Below are 18,160 nucleotides of genomic sequence, written 5' to 3' on the forward strand. Positions count from 1 at the left end.
AGAGAAATGCCAGCGGAACCCTAGTGTTAGTTACGTAATAACCTATAGCATTAGCTGGCTAACCTTTCTTCATATCATGTAAGTCAACGTGAAAAGAATAATGTACTGAAAGGTCAAGGATTCTAGGCTCTGACGTGAACAAGCTTTTTGACTTAGAGAAAAATCACTTAACCTCTCTAAACCTTGTTTCTACCTTGTAAACAATGATGGCTTAGAAAGTCTCTAACACTGTATGCTTGTTAATCACTTAACCTCTCTCACAACATGGGGTAATATCTGTCTTACCACCTCCCAGGGTCATTGAAAGGATAGGACAATACACTTATTGACTTTATAGTTTGTTACAGTTTACAAAGGGCTTCCATATATCTCATCTCATTTTGATTTTCTCTACAAGCTTTGGGGTGTTATCCTCATGTCACAAATGCAGAAATTGATTCTTAGAGAGACTAACAGACTTCCTTAAGGGTGTTGGTTAAACCCCAGGTTTTCTGGAACTAAATCCATTTTGGTTGTTTTTATTTTTTTATTTTCTTTTGAGACAGGGTCTTGCTCATTGGCCAGACTGGAATGCACTGGTACGATCACAGCTCACTGCAGCCTCAACCTCCTGGGCTCAAGTAATCCTCTCATTTCAGCCTCCTGAGTAGCTGGGACCACAGGCATGCACCGCCACACCTGGCTAATTTTTGTTTTTTGTTTTTTTTTTTTGTAGAGACAGGGTCTTGCTACATTGCACATGCTGGTTTTGAACTCCTGGGCTCAAGCAATAAACCCGCCCTGGCCTCCCAAAGTGCTGGAATTATAGGCATGAACCACTGTGCCCGGCCCAGTGTTTTTACTACACAGAAATTACTACTTCCCCAGCTACGCTCCCCTCCCATCTCTACTTGTTTTTGAATGGTTGGGTTGGCCAATATTTCTACATCCACAATTGAATCAATTCTGAATTCTTGTTTGAATGGACTCAGAAAAGTATGTACGACCTCCTTTGGTCCAATCTCCATGTAGCAATAAGAATTTATTCACAGCCTAAACTGATAGGATGACTGGTCTCCATTTCTAAACCTGTGAAACATTCTTGAGGTACTGGAAAGAGATTAATTACAGATACTGAATTAAGTTCTTGATAGAAGAAATTTCCCTGGCAGGTGCTGATTTGTGAGTCATATGTTTCCACTTCCTCCTGGGAGTTAACTCAGCCTTTCTGATCAAGGTATCTTTGAGAAAAGTTTGTCTATTATACCTCCCTTGGATGGTGAGGTGCCAAGGGTAGAAGACAGAGTACCTTACATAAATGATACACTTGCTCCTGAATTACAGTTAAAAAAAACCAAATTGAACAGAGATAAAACAGCTATAAGAAACAGGGATGAAACATCAACTAAGAGCCCTGAAGTGGAAGTCAGAAGTGCTGGCTTTGCACTGTCACGGTGTGACCTTGGGCAAAGCATTGAACCTCTTTGAATCTTTGTTTTCTCTTCTGTAAAACAAAAAGGTTGGTGAAAATAATTTCCAAGGCCATTCCTACCCCCCAAATTCTGTATAAACTTAATGGTATGTTTAAGAATTGTAATGAAAAAGCCTGCTTCTCTTAGTTTTAGGAACACCTAATGCCTTGTTTTCTTCTGTCAAGGGAGGAGTGAGTCATCTAAATCAGAGGGTCAATGGCACCTTTTCCAGAAAGAAAGCCCTCAGAGCCTGTGAGAAATAATAATCCAGTACATTACATAATCCCTAACACAATGGCTTTCTAATTCTTCCTTTCCTTTAAAAATTTGTTAGCAGTGGAACCCTTCCTTCAAATGAAATACTGCACAAAAGCCCAGCTTATGAAACATCCTGCATTATCTATACATGTGAAATTGTTGTAGTTGAATTGGGGATGGAGGGCAATGGGGCACAAAGTGCTGCCTACTCACTGCCCCCCTCCACTGCCAAACATCCTTCAAAGGTTCTTGTTACACTGTTAGAAAACCACTGCCCTAGGATATGGTTTATATGCCTTCACAGAAACAATAAGTTTAAGTTTCTTTTTTTTTTCCAAGTGCAACTTCTGAATAATGAAATAAATCTCTTTTCTGGTCCCACTATTTGAGTGCTTAGTGGAGAAATAGTTACCTAACTTTGGTATTATTGAGTACTTTGAAAAAAAATTAAGCCATTAAGAGCCTTTGAAAAGGAGCTGTATTTCAAGATTACAGTGAAAACATTCCCAGGAGCTTGGAGAAAGCATGAGGAACAAATTGGAATGAAGGTTAAGGAAAAAAATGCTTCTTGATGAAAAGACAACGGTTCACACAAACAGTACTATTCTACTTTTCACTTTAATTTGAAGCACTACATGAACACTAAGAATGATGCTGACTACAAGAGTAGAGGAGCTTATGCTGATTATAAGCAAATGATGTTGCGCTAGTCTTCAGTGACCTACTGTGAATGCTATTCCCGGGAATAGCTGAATTCAGTTGGTGGAGCAATTATGAGAAACTTTAAACACTCCAAATGGCTTAGAGATGTGTCTTGCCACTGAATTACCTTTCCTTCTCAGTAATTCTTGCTCTAGGGTCCCTGTGGTTTAGCACAGGTCATGATAATGTGGAATAAAAAATAGAGGCTGACTCCAAATGAGCCTCCGGGACCTAGACTGTAATGACCCACGGCTCAGGAGCTGCACTCAAGCCAAGCAAAACACAAAGCAGACGCCAAGAGAGACGGGGAGAGTCCAGAGCACAGACCAGGCCAGCGGCTTCTGAAGGTTTCAAAGCAAATACAGACTAGACACCTTTACAACTGAGGGATAACTGCAGGAAGACAACATTAAGAACTGTCTGGAACTGGGGCTGGGGAGTCTCAGATCACACTGCTGAATTCCTAATGACCCCATGTGTGATGCCATTCTGGGCTATGGAATATACATTTTTCTCTAGGAGCTCCTCAAACTGTTTTCTGTTCATGCATAATTTTCTATTTTCTGAGTAAATTAAATCCTTTTGTTAGTTATTCCTATTCCCTTTATGCCTTTCACAAATGAGAAAATGAAAGTATTCAGTTGAATATGATCATATAACATAATGATACAGAACAGAATGCATGGTACACAGCCACTGAATGTATGTGCATCAAATATCTCTGAGAAGAGACTGATAATTCCACTAATAGTGGTTGTACTGGAGAGAGGAGCTGGGAGCTGAGAGGGGGTGGGCAGTGGCTTACTCTTCACTCTTCCTCCTTTTATACCTCTTACACTTTCTGCTGCGTGCACCAATCACCTATATACCCCCAAACATTTATAGTCAGCCCTTTGCATATGCAGATGTGGAACCCATGGAGAGGAAGGCCAGCTGGAAGATTTCAGCATCCACAGGTTTTAGTATCTGAGAGGGATCCTGGATCCAATCCCTCATAGATACCAAGGGACAACTGTAATTATAAGTAGAAATAACTCTTACAGAATGTAAGGAGCTCCATCTTACCTCCTTCCTGCCCTGCGCATTGGCCTGGGGAGCCCTAGCAGAGATTGGGTGGCTTGTGGGTACTTAAATCTCAGACACATTGCCAGGAGCGGTAGGAAGATGATACAAAGTCCCATATGGAGAGAAGGCCTGTTAGGAGTTTTGGAAATACAGGGGATATTGGGACAAGTTAAATGGCACCATGAGAAAGCAACCAGAAAATCCAGTATAACAAACAGTCTAGGGCCAGGTGCGGTGGCTCACGCCTGTAATCCCAGCACTTTGGGAGGCCAAGGCGGGCAGAACACGAGGTCAGGAGTTTGAGACCAGCCTGGCCAATATGGTGAAACCACTGTCTCTACTAAAAATACAAAAATCAGCCAGGCGTGGTGGCACATGCCTGTAGTCCTAGCTACTCGGGAGGCTGAGACAGAAGAATCGCTTGAACCTGGGAGGCGGAGGCTGCAGTGAGCCGAGATCATGCCACTGCACTCCAGCCTGGGTGACCGTGCAAGACTCCATCTCAAAAAACAAACAAACAAACAAAAAAAGAATCTATAAGACAACTGGCCTGGACCCTCATGAGAGGGTCATGAGAGTGACTGTCATGAAAAGCAAAAAAATGCAGTGGTAGGGGAGGTGGCTGTTCCAGACTAAAAGAGGCAAAGTAAGGTTTGAACTTTGGATCCTAGGTGGACAGCAGGGAGAGGGGACAATTATAAAAGATATTTTTGGGACAACTGATAAAATTGAATTTGAGTTGGATATTATAAGACAGTATGGGATTACTGATAATTTTCTTAGGCGTGATAATGGTATTGAAGTTGTATTAGAGAATGTCCTTACTCTTAGGAGACATATAATGAAGTATTTAGAGGTAAAGCATTATGCTGCTTATAATTTACTTTCAAATGATTTGGGGGCGGGGGTAGAGAGAGTACTGTAAATATTTGGAGAGAAACAAAGCAAGTGAGGCAAAACGGTAACAATTAGTGAACCTAAGTGAGGGTACATGGGTTTTACTTTTCTTTCAACTTTTTTTGTAGGTTTAAAATTTTTCAAATTAAAAAGTTGGGAAATAAAGGAGAAAGTTTAAAAATGAAACCAAACAAAAAAAAGGGAAAACAAATAAGAGTCCTGGGCTCTATGCTACTATCTCCTGCTAGTCTTCCGACTTTGGGGAAAATCCACCTGTGTCTGGGCCTGGGCTTTCTGTCTGTGGAATGAGGATGGTGGAGTAAATGGCCTCCGAGGTGACCCCAGTTCTAAAGTCTGTGGACACGATGAGGAGTTTGCAGGAACAGGACTCATATGCCTTGCTGGGTCCACCTTGTTCCTCCAGACACTCACCCAGGTATCAATTTTTCTGAAAGAGGCTCAAAGAGCTTGTTTTGTGATGTTTTAAGGTCTCTTCCTTTGGTTGGAAAGATTTTAATACACTGGGTTCTTAAGACTTTCTATGGTCTTAAATAAAGCTCTAATGTAACTGTAGTGAATGTGATGGGACTAAAACCATTAACGTGCTTCTTGTTAAGAATTTAATGGCATAAAAAATGTCTTCAAGGCCTGAAAAATTTATTTTATCTTGGTGTCTTGCTACAATTTCACTTGGATTTTTCAGTCAGATGTTAACTATGGTTGTCTTCTCAATATATCTGTGGTTGTGCTGATGAAGACTGAGGAAATTCTTTATACTACTGTGGCAACTGAAGAGAGTATTAGCAAAATACTGTTTTAGGGATGATACCCACAGAGGCAGGTGTGAAGAAGCAGCTCTGCTCACACATTGCTCACTGAACCTTCTATCAGAATGAGTAGTTTTCATCATCTCCCTCACTGGGCTACCCAGCAGAGTGCTCTACTCCTAGGAAGTGCTCAGGTAATGTTTGTAATTTCGCGGAATTTAACTGACATCCAGCAGGTCATATGGCAACAGTTTGGTTTGTAACTGTCAATAAAAAAAAAAAATGAAACAACATCTTGTGAAATGCTCATTTCCTTGATATTGTTCCTTTTTTGTGTGTGACAGGTCTAGTTTCATTAATAATTCTTCCATATTATAGACTTTTATAAGTGAGAACTGAATAAATGGAGATCTTTCTATACGCTCGGCTGCGTGAGATGCAATGAAATACTCAGCCTGCTGCGTGACAATCATACCACCTCCCTGGAGGCATCGGAATGGCACCCTGAACACTAGTAACTTTGCCACCTTCTTCCCTGTCTCATCCTTTACCCAGTCCTGGGGAGGGAGCTGTGTCAACCAATTTGTTGGTTAATTCCTAATGAATTTTCTTTCTAAAAACTTGGGAGAAGTAGTTTCACATGTCAGAGCAGCTCTTCCCTCAAAAATGTAGAAATCCTATTTCTAACAGGAGATTTTATTCAAGCTAACTATGAATCTGCCAATTTTAATGGTAGTATATTTGCTATGGTCTACATTGGGTTAAAAATCTCCCTATAGGGCCAGGTGCGGTGGCTTGCGCCTGTAATCCCAGCACTTTGGGAGGCTGAGATGGGCAGATCACGAGGTCAGGAGTTTGAGACCAGCCTGACCAACATGGTGAAACCCCATCTCTACTAAAAATACAAAAATTAGCCAGGCGTGGTGGCGGGCACCTGTAATCCCAGCTACTCAGGAGGCTGAAGCAGGAGAATTGCTTGAACCCAGGAGGCAGAGGTTGCAGTGAGCCGAGATCACGCCACTGCACTCCAGCCTGGGCGACAGAGCGAGACACCGTCTTAAAAAAAAGAAAAAGAAAAAGAAAAAAAAAACCCTCCATATAGCTCAAAGAGAGCCGAGGAACACTGAAATTCAAGATCCATAAAACAGGAGAAGGGACTGATCCAAATACTGGCAACTCTCAAAGGTTTTAATACATTAGGTAGGATATGGGTATTTATGCTGATACAATAGATGTCTAAAAATTCTTTAGTCATCAATGGTCCAAGTGATTTAAGAACTATAATCTATCTCATACTAGAAAGGACCTAAAATACTTTAAAATAAACATTTTCTATAAACCCATAAAGCATAAAAAAAAAAAATCAAGGAAAACTTATACCTGAAGGGAGCAAGGGTGAAGAAAAGGAAAAAGCCGAACACTGGTCTGCAAGCCATGAGACATAACAAAGTTGTCATAGCTGGTCTTTGATTTTAGCTCTGAGCTTCCTGGCAACTAAAACCAAGAGGGAATCTTAAGCAGCTCCATGGCTTTCACTAATCACAAGGGGAAACACATTTCAGTTCTTCAAGGGAAACAAAGCTACTCCCCACGGTGAAAGTCCATGTCTTATTTGTATTCGTATCCTGTACTTGGACAGAGCCCGGCAACCCACAGCATTCATTAGCTGAAGCTGCCCTTCTTCTTCCACTTAATTCTAAAAGGAATTCCTCACGTAGAGCTTCACACAAGGGGCTCTGGGAAATTCAGGGGGGCAGTATCCTTAATAATAGGCCTAAAGTACATGAAGTGATGGGTTTCATCAATCTGTTTCTTGTTGCGTACCTCATAACACAGAGACACAACTCAGGGAAGCAATCCTGGGGTACATGTGGGATGTCAAGCCTAATAGCAATCTAAGATCACTGATTTCTGTAGGACATGTTTGATCCATAATAAAATCTAGTCTGTCTATGGACTGTGTGTCCTTCATGCATATCTGCACGTGCATACAGCATTTCTCATGATTGAACTTTTGATAATAATTACATGGCATGTGACTGAATTCAAGGTTGTTTGCTCTGGTAAGGGCCAGAAGTGCAGGTGCTCTCTGTGGCTGATTAAGAGAGGATTAATAGGCTCATATCAAGCAGTAACACAGCAGCATTGGGGGTCCCTTCACCATGCTCAGACTTCTGAAATGGAGGGTGTACAGCAAACTAAGAATGCCAAAATGGAAACAGTTGAAATGGAAACCTGCTTTTCTCCTGGGATAATCATCATCATTGTTAGCTGGGGAGACACCAATGACTGTATAACCCCTGCCCATGTGGAAATGGAACGTGATACTGAAGCTTTCAGGGTGGACTCAAACTTTGGAAGGCTGCTTGGCTAGTGATGGGGCAAGAGTGGGTGGGTATGGGGAACTGGGATAAGGACAGGAGGCTCTGAGGAGTCTGGGAACAGACTTTTGCTTCTAAGCAGCTCATTTTTTTCTAACATCATGGCTGCAGCATTTCTTCTGTAGTAATCAGACTTTTAAATTATGGAGTTATTTTACAATTACTACTTCAGATAAAACAAAAGCTTCACTTTCTCTGCACTGATGAATGAGCTGGTGAGAGGATGAAGATTTTCATTCACTCTGGATGGAGTTTGAATCCTCCTATCCATCATCGTGGTCAATGATGCCTCTCATTATTCTTAGTTCATGTCATTACCTGGAACTTCTCCTCATAGTTCTCGAAGGCTTCCATGACCATACACACAGCCTCCATTGTGCGCTCAAGCCGGCCATCCATCCTGTTGAAACGGTACATGCTACCAGACACATCCACCACCAGGCGCAGACGCTTGGGTTTCTGTTGTGGGCTGCCAAGCTGAGGGAAGAAATAATAGAAAAGCCGTTTGTGAACTGGCAAACTTCCCCTGGTGGCTGTCTTGGGGATCTCATAGAAGCTCCAGCATGCCAGCCCCGAGATGGGCAGACCAGCCATAGGCTCAGCCCTGCACAAGGCTGTCCTAGCAGGTAGCAAGGCATCTATGGGTTGTACTGCAGTAAACAGAATTTCAGACTTGTGCTAATGGTTGGGGCCACACAGAAAATATTTTCCTTTGGAATATAGTCCTTTTAAAGCTCACTCTAGTAAAGTTGACTTACCGAGGTTGATGCCTTAAAAATAATATGATGACTTAAAAATAATAATCTGGAATGACATGTCATTTTCACTTCATGCCTCAGAGTCAGTAACTCTAGCAAGAGTTTGTGTTATTTTGGAGGGAAGCCCATGTCAATTTTACTTGTACGTGTCGGGTAGTGACCTGAAAATTATCACATAGGCCACAGGTAATGTCAGATTCCTAAAACGAAGTTATGTGATGGGGGTCTGGCAAAGAAATTAAAGAAAAGATTTTAAAAACGACTTTTGTGTTTACTAAGCTGCACATCTTCTCTTCCTTCCACATTACTGAATTAGTGCTTTTCTTTTCTTGGCAGTTTGAAAGCATAAAAGTGGCATCAAATTGCTATCTAGAAACAACTGTCAATTAAGATTACAAGATTAAGTTTGATTTTAGACCCACGACTGCCAATTTGCAGATTTTAAAAAAAAGTTTGTTAGTTTTGCTTACGATAAAAAAGAAGAAGGCTGCGTGCAGGGGCTCATGCCTGTAATCCCAGTGCTTTGGGAGGCCAAGGTGGGAGAACTGCTTGAGGCCAAGGGTTCAATACCAGCCTGGGCAACACAGCAAGAACTCATCTCTACAAAAAAATACACAAATCAGCTAGGGTGGTGCTATGTGCCTATATTCCCAGCTACTCAGCTGGGTAAGCTGAGAGGGTCACTTGAGCCCAATAGTTTGAGGCTGTAGTGAGCTATGATTGTGCCACTGCACTAAAGCCTGGGCAACAAGCAAGACCCTGTCTCTAGAAAAAAAAAAAAAAAAGGAAGAAGAAAAATTCCAGATTATTCTGTTATTAAATATTTGCTGTTATTAAATATAAAAAATAATGAGCAGAGTTAGTAATTTCAAGAAAACACGGTGGGTATTGAGAGTGTAATGGTTTGAGGCAAATCCAACATATTTCTTAAAAATTTGTTGAGTCTGCCCAAATTAAGAACACTTATACATATGCTTCCATGACTACTCACAATTTCAGATGTATCCAAACACATTTGTTGACCACAATGATTCAGTAAAGAAAGCAGTTGTTGACTCATACCAATGACACAGAAATAAGAACTCCCCAAATCACCAGATCCTCTCTAAATAAATATTTAAAAGGAGTGACTCTCCCTTCCCCCTACCAGTCACTGCACCCCCAGCTCTCAGTGGCGACTCAGCAATTCTGGTTACCCAGGAATACAGGAGATCACAGAGCTCACCAAGAGACTCAATATTTCATCCTGTCACCATTTTGTTTTGCTATTACATTGCAAATATTTTAAATTTATGGCTGTCTAAAACTTTACATACTACAATTATAGTTACTTAAGGGAGACGTTCTTATTTTCTATATTTTTTTTCAGTTATATGATGGGAACTGATCTTTAAAGTAAGAGAACAGTAGAAAATCACCAAGGTTGTTTTATTGTTTTCACTTGAAGGTTTCTCTAGGCTTAACAGACACACCAGGTGTCTTCAGTTTCCCCTCCAGGGCACCTGCTCTGTGTCCTGGGAGTTGATCTGTGTGGACAATCCGTGTTGGAGCTCAGAAATCGATACCCTCTAAATATGGTGCTTGGACATGCTGAACTGAAGAAGCAGCATCAAAGTCTCACTGACCTTCCTCCCTCTCCCCACAAAGCACCGGATAATTTGTTCTCTGAAGTTTCTTCAACTGTCTAAAGTTCAGAGCTCCAAAGAAGAAAACCATTACTCTGGGCCCTTCCCTGAGTTTTCATCAACTGAACTCATATCACAGGAAGAAAGGCTGAAGTCTGTCAACACACCTGGACAGACTTCGGTCACAAACCATTGCTCTGTGGGCCTAACAGACTCTGTCCCAGGCCACTGTGTGCTCTTCAAGTCCACTGAATTGCCCTAAAACCATTTACTACCCCTGTAAAATCATCTACACTTCTCCATCTCCTTTTCCCTTAAGAAGAAGGGTACATAAGCATCTGTACTTCACTGTGTGGAGGGGGACTCACCCTTGGTTTCACCCCGGTGCACATTAATACATTTGTATGCCTCTTCTCCTATTAATGTGCCTTTTGTGAGGTGATTTTCAGAGAACCTTCAGAGGGCGAAGGGGAAGTTTTCCCTTGGCCCCTACAACCACATCAGCTGGCCTCTTGGCTGCTGGCTCCCAGTGGGTTCTGCTCATGGGAGGCACTGGTGGAGGTCAGGGGGTGAGGGTGGAGTATTTATTCCCTTGGCCCCCTCTCTGCTGTTGCCCATGGGTTGGCTCCCCTTCTGCTGAAGGCTACCACTCCATCAACCGCCTTCTCCAGGTTCCAGGAGCTGCTGTCTCATTCTGCCCTTTTAGGCCTCAGAGTGAGTTAGATCCCTGCTGTTGCTATCCCTGGGTTACTGCACTGTTTATTTTTGATTTTCCTAAACCCCACCCTTATTTTTGTAAATAGTCTTTGTACTGACTGTTTCTTAAATTACCTAATTTGAGCATGCCTTATGTTTCTTGCTGGGACCTTGAGTTGAATAATAAATAGTATAATATTTATGGAGTTGTTCTTCTTCTTCTTCTTTTTTTTTTTTAACATAATGCTTTCCTTGGTTACCATATTCAGGATTTGTGATATTTTGACACAACTCACGAAATCAAGTTTCTGTAAAGAGGGCTAGACTATGCAGAGCTGAGGCTAGCAGTTCACCATGACTTACTTGTGGCTCCAGCTCACCCCGACGTTTGTAGATGGCTTTTTCTCCAGTCAGCCCATCAATGATCTTGGCATCATCTAATTCTCCAGTAGCTTGATGTCTTAGCCATTGTCTTTCTTTACCTTTAGCCTACAAAAGACACACATACACACACAAAGCCTTAATTAGTTCTGCAGAGTCTCTGACAGACATTGTGCATGAATAACAGGAAACACACCTGGGATCTTTTCAGTAAGTGATGGTTCTGCATGAACATAGTCATATAAATGAAGTGGTTTCTGCTCTGCTAACAAATAAATGCCCTTTGTCCGTTTTAATTCTTTCAACATATGGAACAATAAAATGAATGAAAGATGGTATGCAAATGAGTCCCTGGAGAGATGTCCAGTATCTGGAAATATAATAATGGGGGCGCATTTCTTACAGATTTTCTGTCACGGTGCTTCTCAAAAGTTTATTAGTTAAAATAATCTGCTTGAATTTGTTAACATTGTCTGTAAGCCCAGAGAAAATGTGACCTTTAGAATTCTACCTTTTGGTAAAGAGTTTGTTACTCAAGTTCTCTGGGACTTAGAGTGCAAATGGAAATAGCTGAAAACAATAGTATGTGAACATTTTGTACCCCACAAGTCTTTCTGGTTATCTATTTTCAGAAATCTTCTGGATTACTTTTCTAAAAGTTTTTTCACATAATACTTTGCTACAATAACTTACAATTATGCCAGATAGACTAATTTTACGGCAGTAAAATGATAAAGAATTATAGTATCCCAATCAAGGCATATGCTTATTACAGCCAACTACTATATTTACATTAATGAGTGGGAAGAATAGCTAAGATGTTTTTATGCATGCAAACTAAAGTAGTAGTTAAGATTATGTGTTCCAGGCAACCTACAAAATGGGAGAAAATTTTCGCAACCTACTCATCTGACAAAGGGCTAATATCCAGAATCTACAATGAACTTAAACAAATTTACAAGAAAACAAACAACCCCATCAAAAAGTGGGCAAAGGACATGAACAGACACTTCTCAAAAGAAGACATTTATGCAGCCAAAAAACACATGAAAAAATGCTCATCATCACTGGCCATCAGAGAAATGCAGATCAAAACCACAATGAGATACCATCTCACACCAGTTAGAATGGCAATCATTAAAAAGTCAGGAAACAACAGGTGCTGGAGAGGATGTGGAGAAATAGGAACACTTTTACATTGTTGGTGGGACTGTAAACTAGTTCAACCATTGTGGAAGTCAGTGTGGCGATTCCTCAGGGATCTAGAACTAGAAATACCATTTGACCCAGCCATCCCATTACTGGGTATATACCCAAAGGACTATAAATCATGCTGCTATAAAGACACATGCACACGTATATTTATTGCGGCATTATTCACAATAGCAAAGTCTTGGAACCAACCCAAATGTCCAGCAATGATAGACTGGATTAAGAAAATGTGGCACATATACACCATGGAATACTATGCAGCCATAAAAAATGATGAGTTCATGTCCTTTGTAGGGACATGGATGAAATTGGAAATCATCATTCTCAGTAAACTATCGCAAGAACAAAAAACCAAACACTGCATATTCTCACTCACAGGTGGGAATTGAACAATGAGATCACATGGACACAGGAAGGGGAACATCACACTCTGGGGACTGTTGTGGGGTGGGGGGAGGGGGGAGGGATAGCTTTGGGAGATATACCTAATGCTAGATGACGAGTTAGTGGGTGCAGTGCACCAGCATGGCACATGTATACATATGTAACTAACCTGCACAATGTGCACATGTACCCTAAAACTTAAAGTATAATAATAAAAAATAAAATAAAATAAAATAAAAAAAACAAGAAAAATTCAGGAAGCATTGACACCAAGGAATGAATAAATTTAGTAAAGATCTTTACTCTTATTTGTTTTGAAAAAAAAAAAAAAAGATGTTATAGCTTTCAGCTCTGGAAGTTCTATTCGTTTTTCTTTTCAATAGTTTCCATTTCTCTTTTCATTATGTTCATATTTTCCCTAAAATCCTTGAAAATATTTATAATAGTGTTATTAAAAGCCCTTCTCTGTTAATTCCAAAAAAAAAAAAAAAAAGATTATGTGTTCCAGCATCAGCCTGGTTCTAACCGTTCTTTCACCACTGTTCAATATCTGATCTGAAGCAAATTACTCAACCTGTCGGCATCTCTGTTTCTTCATCTCTAAAATGAAGATAACACTAGTCTCTACTTTAGTAAGCTATTGTAAAATTAATAAAATCTTACTTGGAATCAGCTAAGAAAGAGCCTGGTGAGCCGTGTTAGCTGGTACTATTATTTATTGCAGTGGATGAAACACATACGGACAACTTAGTCCACTTTAAGTTAAGCATGCTTCCATCAGTGTTTCATGGGAGGTGGCTATGTGATAGCACTGTCGTTGGAAATACAAAGCCACTAAGCCTCAGGCAGCTGGTGTCTGTTTTAGGGCCAGGTCAGCCATTACACAAAGAAGCACCACACAATATAATTCTGGGTATTACAGTATGTATTGTTTTCTTGTTCCTGATACCCTTGCTGGAAACGGGCAAAATTACCATTTTGGAATACCAATAGATTAATGCAAACATCACCAGCATATGGATTATTAATTTTGGTGGGAAGTTAATTCTAAGAACTACCATGTATGTGACCCTTGGGAGAATGTTCTTTCCAGATTATGTTCTTGGCAAGAATCCCATGATCTCTCAGGAAAATGGGTCACTGGAGCATAGCTATCATGTAAAACTTGATCAGATACCCAGCTACGGGTGGCAAGAGGAAGGAATGTGCACAGTCTTCTAGAATCTCTTCCTACTGATCTATCTGTGAATCAGACAGACAACCTTGACCACACAGCACAGTCCTTTTCAGGCCCCCTCCCTGCACCAGTGATTGGGACTTAGCTCTTACCTCTTCTTTCCTAACATTTCTGTTCTCTAGTGTGGATAATCCTCAGGCTTCCTGGATAATTTATCCTGGGAAATGCTATTGTGGATGACCATTTATGTACCTTCAGTCTTCACATTCTACAACTCTTGGAGGTACCAAGCTGCAGAGCACTGGATTCTAATGGCTTTCATAGATGAGGACAGACTCTCACAGACTAGTCTAGACTGGGAAAACCAGCACTGAAGAAAGTAAAAGAGAACAGGGTGGCAGTGGTTAGCAGCCATTAAAGTGGCATGGAACTTGGATTCTTGAGCCGGGTTTAAGAGAAATGTGGGATTAGAACTGGAATGAAATTGTATATAACATGTTACTTATTGGTCATGGCACTGTCATCATGAAGCATTGATTTTCCCAGTTTTCATAAATACATTGACAAGGCAATGACCCCAAGGACTCCCTACCCAATCCCATTAGCTGCTACATGGTTTTATTAACCAGTGATGCTTTTACCATGTAAAGAGCCACCGTAATGGCTACAGATTGTCATTTTTGTAATTTTTGGTTTTTTTTTTTTTGACACAAGGTCTCTGACACCCAGGCTGGAGTGCAGTGGTACGATCATAGCTCACTGCACCCTTGAACTTTGAACTCCTGGGCTCTAGTGATCTTACCACCTCAGCATCCTAAGTAGCTGAGACTACAGGCATGTACCACTACACCTGGTTAATTTTTTATTTTTAAATTTTTGTGGAGTTGGGGATCTTGCTATATTGCCCAGGTTGGTCTCAAACTCCTGGCCTCAGGTGATCCTCCCACCTCAGCCTCCCAAAGTGCTGGGACTATGGGTGTGAGCTAATTTTTGTGATTTCTAATGCAGGTCACAACTGTAGTAAAAATAAATTTAAACCCCACCATCTTACCACAGAGAAAATAAAAAATGTTAAAATTCTAACTAATAATTCTACTGTCCTCTTTATTTTGGTGTTTCTAAAACCAGAATATATCTTATAGTTGATGGCAAAAAAAAGTTGTCAAGATGACGGGTAGAGGGACTAATTGTGACCTGGTTGCTGTAGCTGGAGGACACACAGCTGATGTTGGCGGAGCATAGCAGGCATCAGCTCACGGAATTATTTCCATTGATAACTGAGGTTTGTTTTTAACTTCGGTTAAAATTCCTAACTATTATCTTAAACAATTCAAAAACATTACACTATATAGAAAATTAGAATAATGAGCAAAGAAATGCAGCATTAGGATGCAAATACACTATAAGCGAAGCAAGATTCTTTGCTGCAGAAATGACTACACTTCCAATAAGATTTACAAAGGCAAGATTCCCCCAAGGGGAAGAATTTGGGTTTAAATTTTTTGGGAAGACAAATTCCTAGAGGACTGCATGTCCCAGGCCATGCAATTAAAGAGGGAGAAACCGCTACATTTCATGAAATAGATCACAGAATGCTTAAAACTAGACGAAGTTGAGAAGACTGATTCAAGTACCATGAAGGACTATTAGGCCCTGTCAAAAAATTCAAGGAAAGCTGTTACATTTTCTGTGATACGTAATGCAATTAAGCAAAACATGTAACTCTCAGTTTTGTTCACCAACATGCAAGAATCCAGGGATTTTAGGTCTTAATTTTCTTGTGCTGATATTGCTTCTTTTCCCATAATGATTATCTGCCCTTAAGGTACTCTCTAGCTTGAAGACTGTTTCCATTACATATGCCAATAAAAGAAAAGGACTTGGTAAAATTTGCAGTGAGAGTAAGGGAGAGGGAAACACTTTTTCCAATAAATCTGCTACCTTTTTCTTTCTTTTGGGGGGTTAACTTTTCAAGTTTAAGTACTTGTAATAAAGTATACAAATCTTAAGAATGTACTTTTACAAAGTAAACACACAATCTTAATCATCCACACCGCCTAAGCCTCCCAGTGCCCTGTTCTGGACATTACCTTCTCCCTGCCAAAGGTAACTCCTATACTGACCTCTGTTACTATAAATTAAGTTTGCCTGTTTCTGAACTTTATAAATATGAAATCATACAATATATACTCTTTTGTTTCTGGCTTGTGTGGCTCAACATTATCTCTGTGAGTTACCCATGTTGTGTGTAGCAGAACTTTATTCTCTTTTGTGCTGCAACGGTATTCCATTGTATGACTTTGTCGCAATTTACCCATTCTACAATTCTGTTGATTTCAGTTTGGGGCTATTAAAAATAATGCCACCATAACTGAATATGTCTTTTGGAGCAGGTATGTGCATATTTCGTTGTGTGGAAACGCTGGGTCACAGAGTATGGATATGTTCAGCTTTAGTGTATACTGATGAACAGTTTTCCAAAGTGGTTTTCCCAATTTACATTCCTGTGAGCAGAGTATAAGGGTTTCATTTGCTTCTGTCCTCACCAACACTTGATATTGACAGCTTAAAATAATTTTTTTAGCCATTCTTTTGGTGTACAGTATACTCCTTCATTTTTATTTTTATTTGCAGATAAATGAATTACTTTTGGTACTGCTTGTCATTGATATTTTTAGGAACATGAACCAGTAGTTGTTGTTCTTGAGAAGTAAACATATGTATCAGCCTTTTGAGTCAAAACTATTAGGCACAAAGACATTTTTATAATAGTAGCACTGTTCATTAGTTTTCAAGTATGTAACTTGCAGATAAATATGGGTAGAAATTTGATTTTCTATCCTCTAGCCAGCCCACAAATACTTGGAAACTTAAAACAGGAAGAGGTGTCAGAATGAATGCTCTTGGGGGCAATGGGCTGGAGGGGGAGCTCTTTAGAAAGTTACTGAAGGCTGAATAAAAATATTTACTGTTTTGGACTGTGTATATAAAGCCTTCTGTATTTTATGAGACTTAGTGAAATACTTCTTGAAACAGCTCCTACTGCATTTAAATATATGCTTTTGTTTATAATAAAAGGCCAAACATGTTCTTTGTTATATATTCCTATTGCATGAAGTAAAGTATCCCTGTAAATATGTCCATCTGTTTTGTATTATACATAAATTCACACTAATGAGAGTTCATTATATATAAAGTGAGGTTGCATTAGTAAAAAGTCTGTTACAGACTTTCTGAAAAAGAAATATAATTTTATTACTTTCACACAAAGAATACTTAGACTCACTGAAATACTCAGAGAATGATGTATTCTGGTTAATTCATTTTCCAGGAAATACCTGCTTAACCAGAAAGTACACACACACACACACACACACACACACACACACACACACACATCTGTAGCACTAAAGACAGAATAAATAAACTTGACAAAAACCAATCATCTTGTGGTTTGTGACACTTTGTCTTATGATTTCAGCACTGAAATCATTCTGATTAATCTTATGTCTTTACTTATTTGGGTTATGATTAATCAAGACTTTTTTTTACCTACAAACTCTATAATCAAGCCAATTTTATATTAGTCCTTCAGAATTTGTTTAATGAAGAGAATAAAAAGACTTAAGTAGCAATTTTTATAGAGAGTGTATACATTCTACAGAATAAAGCCTACAGGATCATCAAGAAATATTTGTTGGGTGAATGAATAACTGTAAGTGATGTTAGAGGGTACCTGTGAACAGCGATTCTCTTATTAAACATTAGCTCCCATTATTTTAACATCTCTTCATGCTCAACCAACATATATTTTTATGCTACAAATGTGTATGACTCAAACAAATAATTATTGGATTAAGGAAAACTTTCATATTGAATTTATAAGATAAATTATTAATCAGTGGAAACACAAAATTTTATTTTGTGGTTCTCAACATATTGGTACAGCCATTAAAAATATTTTACTAAATATCTGCGTAGGTTCCTAGGTGCTCTCAATAGTGAAAGAAAAGAGGAGATATATACCTTATTCTAAGGGATTCATGTTTCTTGAAGTAATATCTCATTGCAAAGGAAAATGGTGAATCATCTATGGTGATTCTCATTAGAAGAGTTTATATTCTTGGATGGTGATGTGGAACTAAATCATTATGTTGAGTAACACTACACTATCTATAGTCACTTTTTATGAACTAAAATTATTTCAGGTCTTTCCTTCAAGAATTAAATATTTTGTAATTAAAAGGAGCTGGGAACATCTCGGTGTGCAAACATAACAGGCATCTTATACTTCACAAGTTTAAAACTCAACCCTGGATTCCACCCTAGAAAACCTGTTCTCTCTAAGTCCTCCCCCATCTCAGTGAAGGGCAAGAGGCAACCCCACTCTTCCAGTTGTTCAGGCC

At 39.6% G+C, this 18,160-nt stretch overlaps 1 protein-coding gene across 3 annotated transcripts in view; it reads right to left on the reverse strand.

The window, feature by feature from the left end:
• VWA8 (von Willebrand factor A domain containing 8) overlaps positions 1 to 18,160 on the reverse strand; it is a 395,962-nt gene that overhangs the window by 12,842 nt on the left and 364,960 nt on the right. For 2 of the 3 annotated variants that reach the window (XM_003318022.7, XM_016925242.4), the window contains 2 exons: positions 10,964 to 11,089; positions 7,840 to 7,998 (listed from right to left, as the gene is read on the reverse strand). In XM_003318022.7, coding sequence (XP_003318070.5) covers positions 7,840 to 7,998; positions 10,964 to 11,089 — 285 coding nt within the window. Of the gene's footprint in view, positions 1 to 7,839; positions 7,999 to 10,963; positions 11,090 to 13,906; positions 14,125 to 18,160 lie in introns of all 3 variants that reach the window. The other variant, XR_010150666.1, reaches the window with a different exon arrangement.

Source organism: Pan troglodytes, chromosome 14 (genome assembly GCF_028858775.2).
Source record: "Pan troglodytes isolate AG18354 chromosome 14, NHGRI_mPanTro3-v2.0_pri, whole genome shotgun sequence".
Classification (NCBI taxonomy): Eukaryota; Metazoa; Chordata; class Mammalia; order Primates; family Hominidae; genus Pan; species Pan troglodytes.